This window comes from Lonchura striata, chromosome 4 (assembly GCF_046129695.1).
Source record: "Lonchura striata isolate bLonStr1 chromosome 4, bLonStr1.mat, whole genome shotgun sequence".
Classification (NCBI taxonomy): domain Eukaryota; kingdom Metazoa; phylum Chordata; class Aves; order Passeriformes; family Estrildidae; genus Lonchura; species Lonchura striata.
This window is the reverse complement of record NC_134606.1, coordinates 71,960,287-71,986,007: the sequence shown is the minus strand read 5'-3', so window position 1 is coordinate 71,986,007 and position 25,721 is coordinate 71,960,287. Positions and strand designations below refer to the sequence as shown.

The 25,721-nt window shown below is 47.9% G+C and overlaps 1 protein-coding gene across 1 annotated transcript; it reads left to right on the top strand.

The window, feature by feature from the left end:
• The first annotated feature begins 6,695 nt into the window (after nt 1-6,695).
• On the top strand, nt 6,696-25,721 carry ALPK1 (alpha kinase 1). The gene is made up of 13 exons (XM_021531595.2): nt 6,696-6,819; nt 9,969-10,123; nt 17,392-17,590; nt 18,424-18,483; nt 19,129-19,215; nt 19,886-19,962; nt 20,928-21,023; nt 21,414-21,518; nt 21,885-23,880; nt 24,138-24,291; nt 24,826-24,988; nt 25,079-25,265; nt 25,525-25,721. Exons 1-13 carry the CDS (start codon nt 6,696-6,698, stop codon nt 25,719-25,721), a joined length of 3,600 nt encoding a protein of 1,199 aa, XP_021387270.2.

Below are 25,721 nucleotides of genomic sequence, written 5' to 3'. Positions count from 1 at the left end.
TCTGCCCCTCAATAATTCCCTTTTTTTTCTTTTTTTTTTTTTTCTTTTTTTTTTTTTCTTTTTTTTTTTTTCTGCATCCCCTAGTAGCACTTGGGACAGCAGTGATGAGGGGGAAAAGCACCCAATTGGCCTCTCTGAAAAGTCATGACCAGGGCGAAACAACAGGTGCTTTTGTTCCACACTCTGCTTTTAGCCAGAGGTCCTGCCTGCTCCTACCATGGCAGCTCCATTCACAGCTGGGAGGCAGAGCATGAGCCTCACATTTTGGGTTGGTCTGGGTCACTCCTCTGCTACGAGTGGCCTGAAACCGTGGCTGTGCTGTGGGTTGGAGATGGAGTTCTGACTCCCTGGTGGCCCTCTGGCCACCTCTCCGTGTGGTGAGCAGTTGCTGTGTGCCTTTGGCTCTGTTCTGTGGCTGAAATCCCAAACCTCCTTCTGACAAACAACTGGAAAGATTTTTCTCCCCAGGATTAATTTTTTTTTTTTTTTTTGGAACTGAGATGCTCTTCCACAAAGCTCTGAGCTCTGGAGCAGGCAGGTGCAGTGGCTATCCAGTGTGTTGCTCCCCAGACCCCATCCACCTCAGGGGGGCTGCTTGGAGAGGATTTGGGAATCCTTATGGGTCCCGTGGGGGTTTGAATATGGATCAAGAGTGGGGCTTATCCTGCCTTAGCTGTGTCAGGCCCTGGGCTTCACTTTCACCCCTCCTCTGCTTTTTAGGATCCACAGAACTCCATCCTTGGCTGCAGCACTAGAAATCCATGATCACAGCCCATTATCCAGGCCCCACTCAGGCTTAGGTGAGGCTGGGATTTGTCCTGTGTTAATATTAATATCTCTTCTACCTAATTACTTCAGCTTTTCCTGCAGTGTTACCTCAGCATTGCAGCAGCCAGCAAAGCACCTCCTTGCTGCTGGAGGCTGTTCCTGATCCCATTTCCAAACAGAAACACTTCTGCTTCGGCTCTGCCTGGGGAAGCTGTGCAGGGGCAGGCTTCTTTTTTTTTTTTTCTTTTTTTTTTTTTTCCTCCACTTTTGCCTGCTAATTGGCTGAGACCACCAGAATTTGGAGGACACAGATGTCACTGATAGTTTGCCTAGGGAGCACATTCATGCCCATCTGTTGCAGTCTAGAAGGCTGTTCATATATCCACAAGGCCTTCATTTAATTCTTGTCAGAAAGTAATGTAAATCCAGTTTACCTCAGAGGTCACAGCCAAGATTTATGCCAATGAGCCCCCTGCAATTTACACACACTGTAGTTGTATAGGATGAAAAGAAACCCTTTCATGTTGGTGCATATTAACAAGAAAGCTTGCCTTAGGAGAGGCTTTTTGATTGAGATTCTTCCTTATTTTAATACAGCCAGTTGGGATAGCCAGCTTTACCAAAAGAAAACCTCTAATCTTTAAGCCAGAGAAGTAAACTAGCTAACTAACTGAATAAAGCCCCCAGCAAATCTATTTATTTTTGTAAAACCATCTTTCCATGAAGAAAGGTAAATGTTCTAGGAAAACACAAGCATGTGTGCACTGAAATATCCAGGGAAACTGAATTTTCCTTCTGTGGAAAATTATATTAACTCAATTATTGAAACCTTTGCTAAGTTATCAAGAGCATGTTTTCTTTGCTTTTCGTTTCTTTTTCCTGTTTTAGTTTTTAATCCCTCAAGCAGCCAAATGCAAAAATGAAGCTGAGCCTGGTTTCTTTGCCAGGAGTGGCAGGAAGGGCTCCAGGAGGCTCGTGCACAAATCCAGGGGAGGGAGAGCAGCCGAGGGTGCTGTGTGGTGAGCATGCTCCCCTTTACCTTACCTGCTGCAGGTAAAAACACCAGCCCAAATGCTCCATTGCTCTCCCAGGGACAATCTCCTGCAGTTTTTTCAGTCTCCCTACAGAAAGCAGAGGGAGATGAAATGCCACAATGCAGAGTGAAGGTGAGACTGTAACTCCAGCAGCTACGACAGATCTGTGTCATGATTTCACCCCTTGCCTTTATTTAGCAAGAGACTCTAACAGCCTAAAGAGCTTCCCTAAAAACGAGTGTGGCTCTGTTAATCTCACAGTGGAAAGGCCACAGCACACCAAATTAGGCTGGAGGGAAAAGCTAGCAGTGCAAGTGGTGCAGGTACTTGAAAATGAGCTGTTGGGAAAGAAACACTCCAAAGCACTTTGGTTATTAAAATTGCTCGTAGGAGCAGGCAGAGAAGAGCAGCAGAGAAGAGTACAAAGATGGATCAGGATGTGCCAACTTGATTGCAAAAGGGTTTCAGAGTTGTGCACCTCATTTTCTTAGGGCTCAGTGTAGCTTGAGAGTGTTTCTTTCATTTATCCTCCTTCCTCTTCTCTAGTTTGCCTAGATAAAAATCCATGGATTTTACCTTTCCAATGTTTTAGGCATGAAGATCAGTATGGTTTGCACGGTGTCATAATGACCAGAGTGGTTTGGGATTAGGAAGCAGGAGAGCAAGGCAGTGCAATGAAAGCAAGGCTCACATTCCAAGTTCCAGCGTAACACTTAAAATAATTAAAATGTTTATTTGAAAGTCAAAACAGCCTCAGCCATAAATAACTATCCATTCCTTGATTGATTGTGTGGAGTCCCAACTGAGAGCTCTGGGAATAAGGTTTATTTGCTCCCTGTTGGGATTAATCCATAAATGTAGTCTCCACATGGAACTCATCAGGTCTTTGCTTCCTCTTCATTAGTCTCCCTGGAGCTGGAGGGTACCCTGAATAAGATGAAAATTAGGATAATATATTTTCAGAGAGAAAAGGCCTGGCGATCTCTAATTTGTGTTTCAGGACCATAATGCTGTGGAAAATTTCCCAAATGATGTTGTCTGAGAAACCAGCGCTTGTTATCCTTGCTGCATTTGAAGTTTGAGTGCAGCAATTACATCTTCTTTTTCTTAAAGCCTCCAGAGCTAATTGCAGTCTTAAACCCGCTAGATTGACTCCCAGGCTTCCTTCCACCCATGGCAGAACTTAAAATTCCTTTCTGTTGACAGATCTTTTGGTCTTCTAGCCCAAGGGCTCTGAAATGTCACAGTATGGCCCATTTCTTATTAAAGAGATCATTTCGCTGTATCCCACCCAATTCTTCCCTCCACCCCTCTTGTTCTGAGCCCCAGCTCCAATTAGAGGGCGACCAGAGAAATTTATTTTCTCATCCCCTGAGACCTTTGTAATATCTTTTTTCATCATATTTGATGCAAGGAGTTACTTTAATCCAGACTCTAGTCAGAAATGGCACTGATTTTTTTTTTTTTTTTTTTGTCATCCTTTCTGTTTTAAAGTGTCTTAACGATTACATCAAGCATTTAAAAGCTGGTTTTGCCTGAAACAGGAGTAAAGCATCTTTCCTGTCACCCAGGAGTGCTTAAAATGCTCAATTTGATGCAAAATTGTTTTTATTATGTGCTTTCAAATAGCATTTTTAAGTGCATGCTCAGGAAACATTTTTGCCCAGTCAGTTTTGCAGCACGTCAGGCTGCAATTTTCACCACTTCAAAACCATCTCCTTAAAGTGCCACTTGTTAGGATTTAAGGGAACTTTGAGAAAGCTGATTAGTGACCATTGAGAGGCTTCTAAAGGCCTCCAGAAGTTTTTGCAGTTCTGCTCTTGGGCTTTAGGCTCAGGTCCTGTGTTTCCCCGGGAAAGCTGCATGCCTGGTTATTTCCCCCTCCCAGCTGTCACTCAATGCCACAGCTGTCACAAAACACAACTTGCAGAGTGGCATCTGTGTAAAGGATGCTGATGTGGTTTAGAGCTCCGTGGTGCATTTTAAGCTGATTTTATGGTGCGAGTCATTGTCCCCTGTGATGGGTCTCAAAAGACTCTCTACCTTCTGAGTACTAATGTACAGTTTATTGCACTTCTCTCTGTGGTTCCAGCACTTTGCTCTTGCTGCTGCTGTAAATCATTATTTTATTACTCCGTGTCCTTGCTGTTTATTCAATTCCTTGGAAAAATGCACTTGAAGAAAAATCCCTTGCTTGCTGACATTCATGGATCACTGTTAGGGACCTGGCAGTTTCCTGGTGAGTTAAATCCTCCCAATCCAAGGAAGCCAAGTGCTGTACTTCCACACTAATTTGAGCTTCCCTGCTAAGCCCTGGCAGCTCTTTGTGAGAGTGGCAGCTTGTGTGGCTCACAAAGCCACGGGGCCCTCCTGCCTGCAGTAAAGACCTGAGGAAGGCTGGGCTTAAAAGTCTCATCTGGGGCTTTGGGCTGTAACACAGACAAGTGGAGCACATCCATGAAGCTCCTTTGGATGCTCCTAGAGCCACGTTATTTTTCCTAAAGAGAACTCAGTGTTTGCTTGCTTTAGTGCATCTTCACAGCAAATGGTGCTTATGAGCATTTATTTACAGGCTGCGAGGTGGCAGCTGAGCACAGGCCTTCTCCAGCGTGCCTCTCTACACTGCTGAAGTGGTTTCCAGGTTCCCAGACCACTGTACACAGCAGACCCAAGGCAGGTGTACGTGTGCTTGGTAGTCACTGGAGTGGGCTCCCTGGAAAATGAGGGTTTTGAGAAATCAATTACACAAAGGAATGGAGTCCTGGCCAGATGGCAGGGATGCTTCATCCCAACCTGGGAGGTACTCCTGGGACGGCTGCACGCTCCTTCCCACAGGGCTGGGTAATCAGATAAATCAATTAGCAGATGTCAGTGCAGTTAACAGAGCAAGCCACGCTGGCATAGGTGTGTTGGTGTTTTTCTAGGTTTGCTTTTCCCTGGTGGATACCCAGCAACTGGATCAGCTTGTCTAGACCTGGCAGGGTGGAGCAGAGGACTCTGCTTCCTGGCTGTTGTTCTTGGGTTCAGAGATGTGTCCCTGACAGATCCTTAGGGAGAGGGGACCTTTGTGAACTAGGATGTGGACTTGCACCACGAGCAAATCCCATTGTTGTCCCCTTTTTAAAGATTCATCTTTGTCAGTGACAGGCAATTCAGCCCCATCTCCTGGGTGGACTTTGGACCACGCTGTGTCTGGCCCCCTCTCCTTTTGCTCCTGATGGGAGCCCCTAAAAGGGTTCTGTTCCTGGTGCATCCACAGGGATGTGATCCCAGCACCCAGCCATGCTCAGCTGCCTCAGACCCTGCAGAGAGTGGCTCTTACTTGGAGCTGAAAAGATGGGCAACACTTTCTAGGTTTGCCTTCTTCTTTTATCCGTGGCTCTACCTCTGGCTGATCTCTTATTTTTCTCCCCAGCTTCTCTTACGTGCTCATGCTCTTTCCTTTGGTCTCCCTTTTACAGCTACTTTTTAAAACTTCTTCTTTCTGTGACATTTGCATCTGCAGAGTCAGTCAGAGCCCCACTAAGGAGTTCCTGCCTCCAGGCTCTTCTTTGCTGCTGAATCCCATCTTTTGCCCTGCTCCACCTGCCCCTCCACGGCAGCTCTCTGATCCTCTCTGCTTTCGCATGAGTGCCTCTCTTTTGCCCTCTGCTTTTCAGTCTGGCAGCTTGCTCCTGCTCAGTGCCATTGAGAGCACGGCCTATCTGCCACCAGCTCCAGGATCCAGCCATCCCAGAGCCATAGCAGAAAGGGAAAAAACTGCCTGGAAACGTAGCTGCTAAAATGTGAGTGGTTTCCAGTCAGCAGAGCAAACTGTGCCTCTGTGTGTTGTTGTCCTTTGCACTCCCTCCTTCACTGCCATAGTGTTTCCCCAGTTTTAGATATGTTTCCACTGAGGCTGCTCCTGACTGTACTGCTTCAAGCTGCAGGAGCAGTTTTCTACGTAAAACCATCCTTAGACCGGTGGGGAAGAAACAAAAAACAAACCCAAAATATTTATCTTGTGCTTAATTTTTGAAAGCTGCCTGAGCATTCTGGCAGGTACTGAGCCAGATGCCTGTCACTGTCGAGGCAGGATGAGAATGAAGACTCTGACTCAGAAGGTTGTGAGAGTAAAACTCCCGTTTATTCTTTTATACAGAGCTTTGCAAGGACCAACTCCATTGGTTCTGAAGTGAATACAACCTACACCATTGGTCCAGAGTGCTTGATGCACAGTGATAGAACTTAACTATAAACAATGTGAGAAACAAGAGAGATAAAGAATTATTTACATTCTTTCCCAGGCTTTTTGCCTGGCTAGAAACTCTCCGTTTCTTTCTTTGACTGAATCTGAGACCCACAGATGCCTGTCATGGGAATGGTGGGGATTTCCTGCATCACCACTGGGGATGTCCCAAGCGGCTGGAGGAGAACATTCACCCACGGGGTGGCATGGCAGGGTGAAAGAGAGGGTCTGGGAAATGCACGCAGCGTGCTCCTCTCTGCCGTTCAATCCCGGCTAAACCCGAGCCCCAGAGGTGCAGAGGGCTTCGGCACAGCCCCGCCAGTCACTTCCCAGCTCGGGATGTCATGGCTCCACTGACGAGCCCGTCCTGTCTCCCTGGCACCTCAGAGATGCTCCCCTCGCACGCCGTCCCCGGGAGCCTGCAGTGATTTCACACACTCCTCTAATAAAGTCCTCCGTGGCTGCCACCTATTTTCATCTATTTCCCCCTATTATTTCCCCCTGCTTGAGCCTTTGGGATAATTGATGATACTTTAGTTAATCATTTTCCCCCTCCTTTGTTTGCCAGGTACCTCCGCCTTGAAGGGATCCTTTTCATTAGAAGCCCGTGTCTTCTGCCGAGTAATTGATCACCGCGCACCCGGGGCCAGGCGATTCAGAGGGACATGAATAGGCACAGCGCCGTGGCCCTGCTGCTGCAGGAGTGCCAGCGGGCCCTGGACACCGAGCTCCGGCCGGCGCAGCCCCGCACGGGCGCGGCGGAGGAGCGGGAATACCGGCGGTGCCAAGGTGAGCTCTCCCCGGGAGAGGCGGCAGCGCTCCGCCGCCGCTCAGCCCTGCCCTATTTTTCTTCTCCCGGCAGATGAGTGTCAAGAGATGCCTGGATTTCGAGGCCGTGAATGGGATGCAGGCAGGGAAAGAAGCGCACTTTGTTGCAGTGAATTGCTGTCAGTTCTAATTTTAGGCTTCAGTAAACATGAGGCTGTAAGGAACAGTTTAGTTTGGGAAGAACAATGCCCAAAAGTTTGCTGATGCACATAAATTTCAGTTATTAAAAAAAAAAAAAAAAAAAAAGAGAGAGAGAGAGAGAAAGGAAAAAAGAAAAGGATGCAACTTCTGAATAAGGGCACATATTTCCTCTCCTTTCATAGGAACTGGGGGAGGGCCCTCTCTGTTTGTCAGTTTCTCCTCATATATTAAAGAGCTCATTGCCCGAATCTTTATCTTGTAAAATGTGTGTGACCTCTATAAGTGGTATCCAAGGGGAAAAAACCCAAAAAAACCCAAAAAAACCAACAACAACAACAAAAAAAAAAACCCAACAAAAAAAACAAAACCCTTTGCAATATTCCTCTTGAATGGAAAATCCATGCTGGCCAAATTCTGGAATAAATAACCAGGAAAGGAAGCAGCGTTTAGCGAGGGCTAAAATAAACAATAAAGGGATTCTTCATTTGTTTTAATGCTGGCGTTACCTGCTGGAAACCAGCAGCAATTTTGGTATCGCTGCGAAAGGAGGATTTCTTATTTCTCCACTCCAGCAGAATTAAGGTTTCCCTTTGCGTGACACATCTGCGGCACTGCCCGTTCCCCACTTTGGTGTTAATAATGTTTAGTTTTCGCCGTGCTTGAGTGGCTCGGCCCTAACGTTAATGTGATCCTTAAAACCCTTTGTTTGTCCCGGGGTGCGGAGCCGTTGAGAATATGTTTTTCCGAGCATCCTTGTTCTTGCTGGGAGGTCAGCTGCCTTTTTCTGAAGCACCTAAGTCTGTTTGCGCTGGAGGGTGGCGTGTAGGTTTCTGTTATGGATAGGGGAAGATTTTTCTCTCCTCTTCTTTTGTTTCCAACAAAGGGTACTTTGTTTCCTCGTCTCAAATTCTCTTAAGTTTTATTGTGGCTCCGCAGAATAGGCTCTTGAACTCCTAATCAGGTAGCGCTTTTTTCCCCCCTCATCCTCCTCCCTCCTTTTCTCCTATTAAATACCACAAAGTATGAGAAATAATCAGTTTAGTTCCAGATAAGGTGAATCAGTGCCCTTATAATCACTCGATTGGACACGGTCCTTCAGGTAAACTGCTTCAGGAAATGGGCCATCAGAGGCTGAAGTGCTGCTCGGGCTTTTCCGAGGGCCGTGTTCCCATCAGCTGGAAGGAAAATACCCAGCAGCGGGGTGGTGACAGCGACATTAATAACTGCTGGGGCTCTCTGCCCGGGGAAGGCAGGGCAGGGCCCTGCAGCTCTGTGGCTCTCAGCTTCGGGAGGACCCTCCTGGAGCAGGGATTCCTCTCCCCTCTCTCCTCCCGGGGCTGCCTTTGTTCCCCCCCGGCTTTCTCAGACCCACACGGGAAGGACTGACAGCCGAACCCGTGAAAATGGTGGGGAGAGGGGAGAGGGGAGAGGAGGAGCGCATCTTGATCTCACTTTAGGGGGCAGAAAGGGTGTTGGGTGGGTCTGGATCTCTTCTTTATTTCTGTTTTAGGTCAGAAATCATTCCAATCCAATTCTGCGACCGTTCAGCCTTGGTTAATTGATGAGTTTATGTTCTCTCTGTTACGAGGGCAAACTCTTGTCCTTGGAGCTGGATCTTCCTTAGGAAAAGACTTAGGAAGTTCAGTTGTCCCTCTTCTACATGGGAGATAAGTCCTTCTGCCCAATGACTTGTTCCTTGTGGTGAGGTGAATATCCCTGTGCTGAGGTGGATATCTCTGCTCCTGCACTGATTTTCCAGTGACAAGTGCGAGGGTGGGAGCAGGACCTCCTCTCCCCACCAGCCCTGGCACTTGGCCACCTTGTCACAGCGTTCAGGGCTGAGCCCCTTCAGGCACCACTTCAGCAGGATCAGGAAATTAGGCTTTACTTTAAGCCAGGATGTGTAACGGGAAGATTTCCAAAGCCCACGTTTCCTTGGGATGGCAACAAGTGAGAAAAGGTGGGCTGGAAAAAGCAGGAACATTTTAAAACTGACTTTTTGGAGGTGGGCCCTAAATCTCCAACTTCCTGTTTCTTCCCAGGAAAGCCATACTGTGAATGTGCTGCAGTATGAGCCTGTAATGTCCTTTTTATGAAGTTCATTTTCTACAGTCCCTGAATACGGGAATTGATTAAAAAATATGTAGCAATGCATTTATTGCGTTGCCTCATTACAGCAGCAATGGTCTCTGAGCGGGGTTTTTTTTGGGGGATTAATAGCCAGAAGGGGCCAGATCTGCAGCTGATGATCACCATTAACCCCATCTGGTCAATAATCTTTGTTAATCCACTTTTATTGGCCAGAGAGGCTGCCCAGCCAAGTGGTTAGCACGGCACAGCACATCCACATCACCCCTGCTGCAAGGAAGACGAAACGTGGGCTGTGGCTGAAAGGAAGGGACAGATCCAAGCCCAAATCTCTGGCTCTGTGCTCCTAGCAGTTGCATCCTTAGTTGGATCAGGTTGGAGACCCACCCAAAGCTGATGGAGTGGCTTAGGACCAGTATGGAGAGGGAGCAGGGAGGGACAAGCTGCTCAAGATCTTGTGCTTAATATTCATTATAACCCTTTAGATTTCTGTCTGATTGCCATCTACAGTTCAGGTTTATCTCCGGGTTTGGAAGTGGCTTTGCAGGGTGGCTCTGCCACTATCACCTGAGCAAGGGGGACAGACCAGGGGGACACAGGGGAACATGTTCCCTCCTGCCTCTTTTGGATCAGCTCTTCACGCCCAGGCAGCCACCAGCCAGCAAGACTTCCTGCTAAAAGCCTTTTTAATGGCTGGAGGCTCTCATTTACCTGGAGGGCAGTTCAGCCAAGGGGAACCATGGCAGGCCAGCTCCCCTGCCCTCCCCACCAGGCTGAGAGCCCTTGGGAGCAACTGGGAGAAGCCTTTTTGAGGGATTGCCGTGGTGAGTGCTGCGGCTGAATGTGCTGCAATACCTTCACCTGCTCTTTGACCCTTGCAGCTCTGCTTCCTGAGGAGCTGAGGAGCCTTCTGGAGGAGGCCAAGGAAATGAAGTGGCCCTTTGTGCCGGAGAGGTGGCAGTACAAACAAGACCTGGGCCCAGAAGACAAAACAAACCTGCAAGATATGATCAGCGCCAGGCTCCCTGACTTGCTGGTATGAAGTTCAACGCAGCTGGGGTGTAAAATGTACTCAGGGGGTTTCACAGGGCACTTCTGCTTCTGCTAAGGTGATGCTTCCCTCTTCCCTGAAGAGCTGGCATCATCATAACACTCAAATGCCAAATGTTCACATGATGTTTTTTTTTTAAAAACCCACAAATTTGATAAGAATGCTGTGCTTTGTTTAATTCTGCTCTGCAAGTAGGTCATGAGGATCACTCTCTTTAGCAGGGCTTGCACTATTCCTCACCTGCTCTTCTTCCAATAAAATTACATGGCAGGATCCCTTTGAGGGACAAAGCTGGCCAAAACCTAGGCAGGAAAGGCAAGGATTCAATGTGATTTCACCTGTGAGTAAAGGAGGGCTGTGTAAGGAGTTGCAAAATCCCAAAGGTCCTTGGAGATGCAATCCCTTAAGGTGATGGAGTTAGAGCTTAAAGATCAGAAAGTGGCAAGAAATGTGGATTGCTTTTTGCTTTTCTGATTTTCCTGGAGACATGACAGACATGTGGCAAATAGAGGATACCTTTTTTGTATGGTAAATGTAATATCTGGGCTAAGGGCTATCCTTTTTCCAGGACAGGAATAAAGATAAGGTTTGTGAATTTTGTGGGGTTTTATTTTTGTTCCTCTGGTACATGTCTGAGGTCAACACCTTCCCATTCCTGCCTGTTGTTAACTCCAAGATGGCCAGGAGATCTCACCTGCCCCAGAGAGTCCTGCCTCAGTGAGGCCAGCAGGTTTTCTTTGGGAACAGCTTTGATTCCTCTGAACAGCAATGAGAAGCTCAGCAAAGCCAACTGCAGGGCTGGGAAGTGGCAGCCCCAGCGTCCCCAGGTCCTCGCAGGGCTCCTGGATTTCCCCGGGGAGGGCGGGCAGTGCCTGCTCTCGGGTATTTGTTTTCTCTCTCCCTTTGGTGTGTGTGGCCTCAGACAGAAATTTATGGTGGAGGTTGACCTCCTTTAGAATCCCAGCTCAGCTCTGTGTAACTCGGGAGCGTTTGTGTGCTCCCTCCCGGGATAAGCACCTGCAGCAAACTCCCCGAGAGACCTGGCTAGATGGGAGATTAATGTGGCTCTAATAGCGGGGCAGTGTTTGCAGCATTATGCCCTCTCCCCAGGTAGATGGATCTTTTCTGGGATGATACCAATTATTTATTGCTGAAACATCTGTTGATAACTGCAGCTGCCCTTGTTAAACAAAGCCTATGGTGGGGTCAGAGACTATAGGGACCTCAAATCCTCCTCCGTGCTAGTTTTGGGCTATTCACCCACACCCCCTGAAGTCCATTGGTTGCCGTTGTCTCCAGTGTTTCATCCTGCGGTGGAAAATACTTTGTAAACGTTGTGCTGCCTTTCCCCATGTGCTTTGAAGTATTATTTCATCTTCATCGGTAATTTATATTCCAGCGCCATTGTACCATGGGAAAAAGGGAAAACCTTTTTTGTTTTCCATTTAATTGTAGATAGACTGACATTTTGACCTGTATTATTAGTATTAGTCAGGAAAAGGGATTTTTTTCCCCCCTTCATCCATTCCTTCTCCCCCCCGTCTTTTTTATTTTAAATAAAATTTCAAGGCAGAGCAAAGGCTGCCTCAGTTCTTTGAATAAAAAGCTGGGGGGGAAATGAGGCTGAAGAGAAGTGATTACAGTGTGATGAGGAAAGATAAAAGTCTGAGCAACTTTTTTTTTTTTTTTTTTTTTTTTTTTTTTTTGGCATGAGAGACAGAAGGATAATTTAATTCCCCAAAGGAAAGAAAAAAAAAAATTAGCCTTTATCGATTTATTGTTCGGAAAAAGAAAAGAAAAAAAAAAAAAACCCTTTAAAAAAATTTTCCCCCTCTCTCTGTTTATTTTAATTTGCCATGCTTAGAATAAGTTCATAAACCGTGATTCATTACATTTCAGAAGCGCTTTGAGAGCCGGGAATGAAAGGCGCTTCATTACCATAACACACCGGCGGTGCTGCGGAGCTGCCGCTCGGCGCTGGGGATGTCTCGCTCTGGGAGGGGGCTCAAAAGCTCCATGAGACCGGCGCAGGGAGTAAGAGGATTAAGCTGCGCCTTCAAGGCTTTGCCTCGGCCTTCTCCAGCTCTTAAAAAAAGTGGGATCCGCCTTGCCGGCTCATCAAGGAAAGGCAGAGCCATCTTCTTCAAATGCTCTCCTTCCTCTTTGCTGGAGGATGCTCAGCGTCCCTCTGCATCCCATAGAAGGTGCAGGGTTTGCTTTGAATTTTAGTTGGGTTTTTTTTCATTTTTCCTGTCGGGACTCATCACCCGAAGGCTGCTGCAGTTCAACAAGCTCAACGTGCTGAGGTTTTCCACGTTTTCCTAAAAGGTTTCAGCCAGCAAACCAAGCCCTTCCTGTAGCTCCCGTGGTGGGAATCTGCACTGAGGCCCAAAGGGTGATAGCCAGCATCTGTATCCAAAGCTAAAACTGGGCAACACTGGGATTTCTTTTATTTTATTTTTTTTTTTAACGAGGCAAAGCAAAGTCAGAATTGTCACCGCGTCCTTGCTGGCAGAGATAAAGAAGGAGGGATTATTTTTCCTCTCTAAATACCACGTGCGCTGTGGGGTTCGGAATGGGGCTGCAGCTCCCAGAGGGAGGCTGCCAGGGGTGCCCTTCCTGCAGGTCTTTGCTTTCCCAAGAGATGGAATTAACCTAATGCTCGGTGAGCAGCCAATAGAGGGCAACATGCCCATGTCCACGGAAGCTTTGATCCCAAAAAATCTGCTGTGGCTTTAGTGGAAGGATGATTCTATGCCCCCACGTAGTTCTCTTGTGGGATGGTTCATGCTACATTAATATTTTATGGGGTTTTTTCCTTCATTTTTTTCTTTTTCTTCATTTTTATCACACCTGTCAGTAATTCCTGCATTCAGTCATGGACCAGGATCTGCTGGGATGGGTACAATGGGAATACAAATGGAAAAGCCTTCAAGAGTGGGGCTGCTCTGGTCCTTCTGCAGGGAGCTGTGCAGGCTGGCTTCATGCTCCCCGCTGTGGATGGGGGAGCACGGATCCTGGCCCTGCTGGCACGGGACCTCATGGGATTTAATGGGAATATTGAAAAGAGTGGAAAATAAGGCCCTGCAGCCCATGGCTAATTAGGTGCTGATGGATTGCCATTAAGGAAGCCATTCCAAGGGACTGTGCCCTAACTGTAGGTGTGTGTGTGTGTGGCACTTAGGAGCTGGGAGCCTTTGAAGAAAGAACTAAAGCTGGGGCTGAGGATGTGTTTTCGCCTCCTCTTAACTGTGGGTGTGGTAACAGGAGAATTAAAGCCCTAAATCGTAGCCCTGGGATCTCGGTTGTTGAGGCTGACCTTTTGCTACCTGCGTCCTCAGAGCTCTTCTTGGGTGATCCCAGAGAAACGGAGAGTGATGTGAGGGATGAATTCAAACCAGGAATTGGGAATCGCGGCTCCCCAGCCTCCCGGGGGCTTTGTAAGTGAGAAGTGTCAGAGATGAGGTTAAAAAAAAAAAAATTAAAACGGGTAGCTGGATTCTGGATTTTTGTAGGGCTGTCACTTCACTTTGCCCGTGGGTAGGATTTACTCCTGCTACAGGCAGCTTCTTAGAGTATTTACAACTTTAAATGTGTTTCCTCAAGTGGATCGATGATTTGAGGACAGGGATTCAGGGAAGAGTCTCTCATATTTTTAGATGTCGATGATGGTCTTGTAGTTGTCCCTCAGGGGGGTTCTGTCACTGGTTTTGCTATATTGAAATATTAAAATATCAACTTTTAATGTGCCACAATAGTTTATAAGTAGTCCAGAACAAACCAGGGCCACAACATGATTGTGGCACCTCTGTATCTTTGGTACTAATCAAGAGCAGGAACCCTGCATGTGACCATGGCTCCCCAAATCCCTGCTGCCCTGTTGGGTACGAGGCCCCCAGGAACCCCCCTTCAAGCAGCTCCCTGGACATTTTACGAGTTTTCTTTCTATCCTCATCACAAAATGCTGCTGTTCTTTTTTCTTGAGGGAATGAGGAGTTATTCCCAGTCTCAAATTTGGTGAAGCAAGATAAAGTTGGTTGTAAAAGCTGCCCCAGCCTGTGGCGTTTCGAACTGCCCCTAATGGACCTAACGCTGCTGCCTTTGAATTCCCAACTCTCCGATGCCTTCAGGATGAATAATTTGGGATAATTATCAGGGAGAACTCTCATCTGCTCTGAGCCAAGAGGGAAGAGGCCGGGAGCTGCCTGTTCCTCCGTCTGCAGCAATTTGCTGCGTGGCTGTCCCGTGTGTCAGCCTGTACCTCCGGACACGCTTCCTTCTGCCCATCCCCGGGGTGGTGGGAGGCTGAATTCCCTGCTGTTTGTGGAGTGGGCTCTGATTGCCAGCTGAAAGGCAGGGGTTGATAGAGAAGTCCCACTCGGTGACAGCAGCTTTGGTCTCTGGGATGGACGGGCTTTGCTGGCGGCGGGTGGGGTAAGAGAGGGAAAGGCTCCAGCCCCATCCATCGGCGCCGTGGCTCTGTGTTTAATCTGACAGGGGGAAGGAAAACCGGGCAATTTGTTAGGGTTCAGTGGAGTGCTAACTAGGAGCAGCTCCTGGGAGAGGACTGAAGCACCTGGAAGTACCTGTGTGCCTCCAACACTCCTGCCTTGTGCACGGAATTAGAAATTCTTTGCCGGTCTCTCTTCGTTTTGTGGCTTTTAAAAAAGGTTTTAAAGCTCGACTGCAGTCACAAATGAAACTAGGACTGAACCAGTCTGAGGCGAGTGGATATCAGCAAACACAGGAGTCCAGAGCACCCACACAACTGTGGGGACGCTAAAAATGAAATCTTTCTTTCCCCTGCTTTTAATCACGCTGTTTGTAGAGGCGTTTTTCCAAAGGGGATCCTCATGAGCTCGCAGGCTATGGAGGAGGGCTTGCCTCTGGGATCTCGCCTTTATAAAGAAGGCCGAGAGAGTGGATTAAATCAATATTTCATTTATTTGGGCTTGTAATTCCTCTTACATCAGCTGCCACATAAAGATTTTCCCCTATTTCCTTCCCCTCCTCCTCATCCTCATTTACTATGCACCAATAATTTCCCTTTGACGCTTTCCTGCCCGTCCTAGTGCCAGATGGCCCCGGTTCTGAGCTTCTCCCCTCTCTTGGGAGCGGCCCCCATTGTCAACGCAGAGGAGGCGTCGTGGCTTTGAACCCAAAGCTGGGACCCAAACTTCGGGAGGAGCTGAGCCCTCTAATGCAGGGAGCCATGCGAACCGCACACCCTCCCACTCAGCGCCATTAAGGCGAAACCCCCTCGACTAAAGGCTGCTTTGCATTCCCCCCAATGGTCCGTGTATAGAAATCTGGAGCAAATTTAATTCCCCCGCCACCTGATTCCACTTCCCAGCCGCGGCGAGGTTCCCTTTGTGTCATCAACTCAATTAGGCAGATCCATTTCACGTCGCGGGCACAGATGTGAAAACAAAGTGCGCGCGTACCTCGCTCGTCCCCTCTCTCCCCCTCCCTCTCTCTCTCTCTGGATGTGCCTAAAGTGAGTAAATCTGCCGGTTTCTGGTCGGGATGGAGCAGGCTGAAGCATCCTGGGCTTTCCCCGCCTCCGGGAGCCGCTGCCCCGGTTGGTTTGGGAGCGATGTTCCGGGAGGGCTCCGGCGCCGCGCAGCGCGGCGCTCGCCGGAGGTGCTGAGGAATTCTGCAGCCACACGAGCTGGCAGGGAATGAAAGGAGCGGGCAGTCATTTCTCGGTGTCCCGCTCGGGACGGGGAGGGGACGTCGCCGCGAAGGCTGACACGGAACCTGTGTGCCACACAGCATGCCTCCCAAAAAAAAAAAAAAAAACAACAAAAAAAAACCAACAAAACCCAAAACAAAACAAAAAAACCAAACCAAAAACCACTATATCCCCGTTTCTCCCCCTGGCTTGACTTTTCTACATTTTGTGTCCATTTGGGTTTGGAGAGGGACACAAGAGGTTTCGGCATTGAGCGGGGAGTTAAATTATGCAGCTGCAAGACTGCCAAGCCCTTCAGAATAGGATGCTTCGTTTAGATTTTCCACAATGCTATTGAAGTGCTTATTTTCCTCCTGAAGAGACACAAACAGATGCAAACTTCTGTAAACACTTTAGAAATGAATTCAGTGAGTTTGGCCTCTCAGCAGTGCTCAATAGCTGACAGAAAAATGTCTAATTAGTGCAAGTGGAAATAATAGGGCCACTTGGATTCCTTCCATCCTCCTCCAAGTCTACTTTTCCTAGGATCTCAAAGGCCCTTTTGTTTGGTAGGTCACCCTCTCTCAGGCTTTTGTGCTCCGATCTATTAAAGGAAGAAGGGGAGGAAAAAAAATAGATTAGGCGATGCTCTGTGCTTAAATATATGGCCTGTTGATGAGCATTTGGAATGGCTGGTTTGCAGTGTCAGTTTACAGGTGCTTGGAGAGGGGGATTCCTCCATTGTTGGCCGGCACAGGCGGAGTTGTGCCTGCCCTGAGCTTCAGGAATCCTTTTCAAGTGCCATCCTCTTTAGAAAATCCAGCTCGGGCTGAGGAAAGGGAAAAAAAAAAAAAAAAAAAAAAGAAGAAGAAAGAAAAAAAGAAAATTTGTACAATTCTGCCTTTCTGAAGTGCCATGCCCATACCAGGCCATGCCCAGCATGGGAAGTGATGAGCTTTTGGCAAATGTCCCCAGGTCCACGTGGGACTTCTGCACCTGTGATGAGGCTGTGTCTCCCATGGCTGTCTTTACTGGCCTTCTGTCCTGCGAACAGCAAGGATCTCAGGAATTCTGACAATTCCCCATGTGGGTGCCATGGCCCCACTGCTGTGGGCATCCAGGAGAGTTCATAGACACTTAGTAGTCATCAAGGATGGCCTGCAGGGGAAAAACATTGGATTCCCGGCCTGTTTGTGGTGTACAGAGGAGTGGGTGGCCTGAGCTCCAAATGGGACAATGACTACAGCGACCACTTCCAGCCTTCCCAGTCTCACCTCGCCACTTTTCACCTAATTGCTGCTGGGCATGACTTAAATTCATTAGCAGACCACCAAATTGTGCAGTTCCAAATATCAGATAATTTTTAAAAAATAAAAATCCAGAATTATATCTACAACTCAAACAAAACAAACAGCTGGCACCTCCCTATCCTAAACACAACAGGAGGGTGAAGAAGGGAGCTGGTGAAGAAGGGAGCTGGTGAAGAAGGGAGCTGGTGAAGCTGAACATCTCCCGGCGCTCCTGAGGCTACCTGTGTTGAGTTTTGTTTGTTTTTTTCGTTTTTTTTTTTTTTTCCCAGGCTTATCTGAAGGCTTCCATCGTGGTCAGGGACTGCGGCACGGCCACGGCCGTGGTGTTCCTGCTGGACCGCTTCCTGTACTGGCTGGACGCCTCCAGCCGGCTCCTGCGGGTGGCCAAGGGGCTGCACCGCCTGCATCCCGGCGCTCCCATCAGCCCGCAGCTGCTCATCCGCCAGGCTCGCCTCGCCGTCAACGCAGGTACGGCTCTCCCGGGCCCCACAGCAACCGCTCGACTCGGGAGGGGACACTCTGTCCCCTGGCCGCGAGTGACACGCCGGCAGTGCCACCTCTCCGAGCGCGCTTCCCGCTCCCGGCCCCCTTGAGCCCGGCCCGGCTCCTCTCAGTAGCACAAAGGGGCCGGTGTGAAGGGTTTCGGAGCCAAAAGCGGGAGAGAAAGTGGTGAAAGGGTGTGGGAAATACTAATTGGAGCTTTTGTCCCTTAACAAATCTTCCCTGCTGGTTTCAAACGGGGATATCTGAATTGCTGTACTCCTGAGCAAGGGCCTCGAGAAAAGGAAATTAGAATCCTGGCATTTTCTCTGCACTGTCCCAGCTGCTTTTTATTTTTCAGTGGGGCCACTTGACTATGCCAACAATGCAGGTTACAACTCCTCCAGGATAAAAAAAAAGTAAAATTCCATCATTCCTGTGACATGGACAGCACCTGAAGGATTTTTAACACATCTTCCCCTAGCTGTGCTTTCCATGGAGAGACCTAAATGGGTTTCCAAGGCCCACGTTTCCTTGGGACAGAATCCAGCAGCACTGCTGCTGAAGGAAGCAGGCTAGACTGCTCTCTTCTGGGGGGAAATAAGAGCTGGGGATCCCAGCAATCTTCCAGGAATTTATAAATTCAGAATTTCACATTACTGAATGTTACAGAAGGTGGGGCACCTGCATTTCTGGCTATGGACAGAACAGCAGTTCTATGTGCAGGTGATACCTGATGAGTATTTTTATTCACCTCATGCCGCAATACGTTTTTATGTTCATCTTCTTTTTTTTTTTTTTTTCCTTTAATTTTCAATCAGGTAAACTTTTAAAAGCTGAATATATCCTAAGCAGCCTGATTAATGACAACGGAGCAACAGGTATGTGTAAATTTGTTTTCCAGTTTCATACTTGCAATTTTGGGGTGATTTCTGATCCTAATTTTAACAGTTACACCAGCCTCAAATAAGCCAAACCAACCCCAGTAATGATTCCTTACACCACACTTCTCTTTCCTTCACCAGTCCCTCCTAAAGTGTGGGAACATTACTTAATTTTTGAAATTTCTCTCATTCATCCTTGTATGTACCTTCACTTGGGGGGGAAGATATTCTGAATGGAGAAGCTTAACCTGTGGAGCAATTTCAAGCAACTGAGTGATGCAGGAAACTCAGGCAACTCTATCCCCTCAAAAATCCAGGTTGTTGGAGTAATATTCAGCCTAATGTTACAGACTAAATCCCCACTGATCTCACAGACTAAATAAATACTTAATGTTTTATTTTCCTTTCTTCAGGGTTTCTTTAGTGGGTATGTTCAGGTTACTGTACGACTGTGAAAACTGAGGCAGTTTTCGGGGTTCTGTTGCTCTGTTTTCCCTGGGAAGCTGAGATTCTCATATGGAAAGGGCCTCCATTGCAAGGAGGAGAATCCTGGCAGCTTCCTGGGATTCAGGTAAACCTTGGAGGCTGAGAATGCCAGGAATATTTTTCATTCTATGCCAAGTTTTCCCACCCCTCCTGCAGGAACCTGGCGATACGCCGAGGAGAGCGATCGGATTCTCGTTCAGGCAGTCTGCCTCCAAATCAGGGGACAGATCCTGCAGAAGCTTGGTAAGGCTCTCTTCTAAAAGCTTCCACTCAAGGTTTCCCACTGTTTGTTTGTTTTTTCCCCTTTAAAACGTTACACTGGGCACACGTCAGAATTTTGGTTTGTGGAGAACACCCTGTACCCATAAAAGAGGCACAGAGGATGAGAGGCTGCACACCCATCTCTTTGCAGCAAGGGCCTGGAGCCATGTGCCAAGCAAGCATATGGCAGCAGTTACCATTTTATTGCTAATCTCACCTGAAGCCAGGGAACAATCTGAAATGTTCCCTTTTTCCCTGTGCCACTCCATGTTTGTCACAAATTCACTATTCCCAAAGGCAAGCAGTAGTTTATCACAAGGACACCCCAGCAGTGTCCTCTCTCAAGACAGGAAAATCCCTGATTTTCAGCAGGATGGGCTTTTGTGTTCAGGGTTTAGCACCTGACTTAGCAACAGACTTCATTTTGTGCTTTTGGTTTGAGACACCAAGTCTTCCATGACTATGGAGCTGAAGTCTTTTATGAGGACAAAATGGACAGCCAAAAGCTGAAGGAAACTCATAAATGGTTAATCACTGAAGCAAAACATGCCGTGGCACTGTTTTCTCCTGTTCTGAGAACCCAAAGTGTAAAATAAGCTATGGAAAAGCATCCTTGTCAGTCCCCTGCTCAGTGCCTGTTTTCTGATTTCAGGGATGTGGTATGAGGCAGCAGAGTTGATCTGGGCTTCACTCGTGGGATACTTCCAACTTCCTCAGCCAGATAAAAAGGTGGCATTTCCTTTCCTCTCTGCATCTCCCTGCCAACCCAATAACCACTCCAGCTTGGCTCTTGCTTCCTCCAGCAGCAGTGCTTTGGTGCCACACCTCAGCCAGGGTTAACAGGCAGCACAAAGTCTGTATTCCGCGTTGTTTCCGCGTGCATGCACCTCCTTGTCCATGCTTCTTTTCCTGCAGGGGGATGAAAGCAATACTCCTCATTAAGCAGAACCATCTGAAATGAAACCATCCCTGAGGATGCCTCTGGTGCCTCCAACAAGGACAGATTAATTCCAGAAAGCAGCCATAGATTTTTAGCTATTTCTTAGCATTAGAGCTAATTTTTTTCCTCCCAAGCACGTATGTGGTGGATTGGGATGGATTCCCCTGGCCCTGCAGGACCTGAACACCTCACACAGCCACTCTGCTTGTCCTTGACACCTTGGTGAGGCTGGGCAGCACTAATCCTCCTGCTGGAGATGAAGCAGCAGTTGCAGCTTGTGTCCATAGCTAAACAGGAATGTGAGCCTAAGCCTGGCGAGTCCTGGGGTGATGCTTGGAGAAGGTTTGTAATTGGACCCCAGCATAAGATAGCCCACAAACCCAGACCTTGTCACCTCTTGTCTGCCATGTCTTACATCTTGACCTCAAGCTCAGAACGTTTCTGTGTTCTCCATTTCAGTGGCAGCAGGGGATTCTGCAGTGAATTTTTTGTGAAAGCTTACGTGGGTTTTTAATTATTTGGCCAGGCAGTCCCTTAGGTGGCATCAGGTCTTCCAGATTACTGCACTTCCTGCAAGTGAAATTAATAAAACCATACCAAGATGACATCTCCGGATTTCTTAGCCATGTTGCTCTTTGGATCTTGTTTGTGTATTTGTTTGCTTGTTTTTCTGGCATGTTCAACACAACAGAGCAGCAAAATTCAAAGTACAGGGGAAAAAACCCACTATGAATATTTTAAATTTCTCTTCCAGGGAATTGCCACATCCTTGGGTATTATGGCAGACATCTTTGTTTCCATGAATGAGCAGGATTATACACGCTTCAAAACCAGTGCTGACGTTGACCTGGTGAGACTTGGTTTGGGGTTTGTGTGTGGGTTCTTCAGGTGGGCTCAAATTCACCCACACATTTCCTCTCCTGTGCTGAGAGGGCTGAAGAAACTTCCATTGCTCCCAGTGGAAAAGCTCAGTAGCACCTAGATGGGAGAATGCCTGGCTTCAGGAAAAAGAACATATTGAGACTAATTTATAGAATGTATATATTTAGGATATTTATAAAGTGAAAAGTGACATATCCATGGTAAACCTTAGTAAAAAGGGTCCTGCAGAAACAGACCAGGCTGTTGTTTAAGATATGGTTGTCCCTGCCTACCAGGCCCCATGTATTTGGAAATAAAGTCCTTGAGTTGAGGTTTTTTCTTCATGTTTGGGTTGTCTGGGTTTTTTTTCTTTCATCAGAGCCTCCTGCAAGAGTTCAGCCACCGCTTGCTATCGGCAGCCGAGGCCTGCAAGCTGGCAGCTGCCTACAGCCAGTACACCCCCCTGTTTGTCCTCACAGCTGTGGTGAGTGTTACTCCTCCCTCTGGAAGTGGGATTTGTTCAGGGGAAGAGCCCAGGCTGCTAAGTTTGGCTGTGACATGGTTTTCAAGCAGTGCATCACACGGGGTGTCTATGTTGAGGGTGGGGTTGGTTCTATGGGGAATATGTTGCAGGAAAGCTGCACAGAGTGAGGATGGGCTTTCAAGCCCTGGTAGTGCTGCTTCTCCTAGAACCACAGCTGTATTTCAAAGGGAAAAAAAAAAAAAAAGAGGAAGTTTATTTCCTCCAGGAAACACAGCAACAGGTAGTCAGAGCTGAGCTTTGCTTCAAATTGTTTAAGGGAAAGAAATGTGTTTTTAATGCCCTCATTCCTCTCTGATCCCCTCCCAGAACATCCGTGGGATGTGTCTGCTGTCCTACAGTCACTCCAAGGACTGTCCCCCGGAAAAGAGAGACTTCTACTTGTCTGAAGCCAAAGAATCCTTTGAGATTGGGCTCCTCACCAAGGAGGAGCAGAGTGCCATCACCAGCAGGCAGGAGCTGCACAGTTTCATCAAAGCTGCCTTCTGCCTCACCACCGTGCACCGATGGCTCGATGGGGAGAGCCAGGAGCTCCGTGAGGCCACCCAGCTGTGCAGGGAAGCCCTGGGAAAGCTGCACTCCTACAGCACCTCCTTCCCAGAGGAGGAAGATAAGGGCTTGCTTGCCAAAGAGATCATGTCTCTGATCGCAGCCGTGAAGAGGCACCTGCGGGTGGGAAGCTTCCCAAATTCTGATGCCAGGTCTTATGTCCCAGACAGTTATAAAGGCTCGGTGCAAAAACCTGTCCTGCAAGGGGAAACCAGCTTTGAGAAAATCCTTGCCAAGCATTCCCAGCACCACCTGTCAGTGTGCCAAATGTTTGAAAAAACTTGCAGGATTCATAAAACCACACCGGGAGAAATTCAGGTGGGAGCTTGTATCACAACCTTAAGAACAGAGACCAAAACTGTGGACACTGTGTGTACTGCTGAAGACAAAGTTCACCAGGGCAGTGGTCCTGTGAAAATCCTGGACTCACCAACAGCAGGAAGCAGCTCAGAGGGACTCAGTGGCCAAAGAAATCAAGACATTGGCTCTGGTGTGATGAAAATTTCCTTTGAAGAAGATATCGAGCCATTAGAGATTAAAATAAACAGTGAAAAAGATGTTTTCAGCAGAGGGAAAGACAGGAGCCAAAGCACTACTTCTGAGAACTCTTGGTGCAAGCTGTCCAAATCCAGTTCCTCTTCCAGCTGGGAGGAGCTGAGCTGTAGCAGCAGCAGAGAGTCTCTCAGGGATGGGCAGCAAGGGGAGAAGGGCTCGCTGGAGGAGCAGTGCTGCACCACAGAAGCCGATGGAAGCAGCCAAGATTCACCCTTGTGCTCTTTGCCTCCCAGAGCCTGGCATCCTGCTCCTCGGGAGCCCCTCCATGGCTCTGGGGGGTCTCCTCAGCATTCCTTAGAGGGGTGTGCCCCCCGAGCACCGAGGATGGTGGAGAAGGAGCCTCTCTGTGGAGAAGAGCTACTCCAGGGAAAGAGCTCCTCAAAAGAGAGAGCAAAGTGCTCGAGCAATGAGTTTCCTCCCCTCTCCATCTCTTACTCTGCTCCTAGAAGGCAGGAAGAGGAGGAGAAGTCCTTTTCCTGTACGGAGCTGAGCTGCAGGACCAAGGACAGCAGCAGGGAGGGAAGCGTCGGTCGCTTTGAGTGGCTCCCCCCGGGAGAACCCGCAGATAGCACCGAGGATCCCTCGTTTGAGGCACAGCCCCCCCAAAATAGGGGCGCTTCTGTACCACCAACAAACATCGGGCTGAAAGCGGGCAGTGACTCCTCTGTGCGTGGCTGGGTGAGGAAATCTGCCCTGCAGGGGAACAGATCTCTCCCAGTGCCTCAAGTTGACACCCAGGCAGAAACAATTGATGACACTGAATTTGAGCTCGTCAGCATGGGAGACTTACTAAACCATTCTCCTCCAGCACTGGCTCCAAAGCATGCAGCAACTCCCAGTGTGCCAATAGCTTTGCCCTCCCTGGGAAAGATACCCACAGCCAAGCACTTTGACTGTGCCACTACGGAGGAAGGTGAAGAGAAGTCTCAGGATGTGGTCAGCAGCAAGGGACAATCCAGTTCCTCTCTGAGTTCATGGATCAAATCAGCACCGATGCCCACGAGCTCCCCTGAAGGTTCAGTCCCAAGGGGAAGTGGCTTTGCCTTCACACCTGGGAGAGTGAAGGAAGAGATCCTGGACGCTCGGTTTCTGAGGGATGATGATTACAGGCAGCTGCTGGCAGGCGTGGAGCATAATTGGCTTGTCCAGAGACTGATGCCTACTGGGATTTTTAGGAGCAAAGAGCTTCACAAAGCGTACTGTGAGTTCCCGCCCAGCAACCTGTGTCTCCGCAGACAACAAGCTTGATTCAGGCTTTTTAACACAGTATTTTAGTCAGGATTTAATTTTTTATTGAATTTTACCCCATTACTTGAGTTTCGATTCCACATGCCATCCCTGAAAACTGTTAAGACAATGATCATTAAGTTAATCATAATGAACAGCCAGTCCTCAGCACAGGCTTAGAGCAATCATGTGGATTTCTCCCTTTTATCTGTGGTGTTTTCTTTTTTGTAGCTGCTCTTCTTCTGAAATACTCCAAGAAATCTGGGCTGTGGACAGGCCAGGAGACAGCTGTGTTCATTGGGGACTACCTGAACGTGGCCAAGGAAGGCAAGCAGAGAAATGCCTTTTGGGTACACTTCCTGCACCAAGAAGAAAGCCTGGGAAGGTATGGACCCAGCAGATTTCTGAAACAAAGTGCTTGTCAATGCTGCTTATTTGTAAATATGGATAAAAACTGTCTGGTAAGATTTGCTGTAGCAAGAATATTATATGGCTTTCCCAAATGTGTTGGACATTTTGGCAATCTTTCCCACCACAACATGTAACTCTACCTTTTAATTTCTAGGAAGGAAAAGCTGCTTTAGTGTTGTCTTCTAATGGCAGAGTTCAGATCATTACTAGAAGTAGCTTATGAATTGTTATGGATGGAGAACAATAGCTTAATACCTCTGAATCAGCTCTCCCTTCAGAGTTAAGAAGAGTTGAGTTTCAACATTCTAGTGTTATGATGGATCTAAGGATTTGATGGATAACTTTTCACCTCTGTGAGACAGAAAAGAAAATAATTCCACCCAGTTTTAATTGCAGCCATTTTAAACGCATCACCCCCCAGGTGGATTTGCTTCTGACAAGTTCTGCTTTGCAATGATGTTTCTATATCACAGCACCCAGAGCTCCAGACTCTTCTCCTTTTGCTCAGGTATGTTGGGAAGGAATATAAAGAGGAAAAAGGACTCCTCCATCATTTCAGTGATGTGGAGCGACAGATGACCGCCCAGTACTACGTGACAGAGTTCAACAAGAGGCTGTATGAGCAGAAGGTCCCTACCCAAATCTTTTATATCCCCTCTGCAGTCCTGCTGGTAAGAGCTGTCTGGTGATCAATCCCAAGGACCGGGCTAGGAAGGGTGTCTTGGGTCAATTACAGCAGCAGTGAGGCTGTCTCCTTTCAGATACTGGAAGACAGAACTATAAAAGGGTGTGTGAGTGTGGAACCCTACATCCTCGGGGAGTTTGTGAAGCTGTCCAACAACACCAAGGTGGTGAAGAATGAGTACAAAGCCACGGAGTACGGCCTGGCTTACGGCCACTTCTGCTATGAGTTCTCCAACGGAACTGACGTGGTTGTCGACCTTCAAGGTTTGTATGACAGTGATGTTTATGCCTTTCACATTCAGCTTCTGGCCCACAGGTGTCTTTGAGGTATTCATTTGGTTAAAATTCATTATGTGTCTCTTAGGGTTCTGCTTTTGCTGCCATAGGTGCAAACTGGGAATCACTGAGGTGACATGAACAGAGCGAGGGCCATGCCAGGCAGAGAGTCCTGAGTGTGGTAACAAAAAGGCTGTGGTGTTTATCAAGATAAACAAGATATCAAGATGTGCCATTTCTTCCACAGGCTGGGTGACAGGTAACGGGAAAGGCCTCATCTACCTCACAGACCCCCAGATTCATTCCCTCAACAGCAGAGACATTTCACGCTCCAACTTCGGGAAGAAAGGAATTTACTACTTTTTTAATGATCAACACGTGGAGTGCAACGAGATCTGTAGCTGCCTGTCCTTGACAAGGCCCTCGGTGGAGCTGCTGGCCTAG

What these genes read in the sequence shown, in the direction of transcription:
- ALPK1 (XM_021531595.2), top strand. Translation starts at nt 6,696, where the DNA reads ATGAATAGGCACAGCGCCGTGGCCCTGCTGCTGCAGGAGTGCCAGCGG. An exon ending in CCAGTGCTGACGTTGACCTG is followed by an intron (nt 21,024 to 21,413) that starts GTGAGACTTGGT and finishes TTCTTTCATCAG; the next exon opens with AGCCTCCTGCAAGAGTTCAG. An exon ending in TCCCCTCTGCAGTCCTGCTG is followed by an intron (nt 24,989 to 25,078) that starts GTAAGAGCTGTC and finishes GTCTCCTTTCAG; the next exon opens with ATACTGGAAGACAGAACTAT.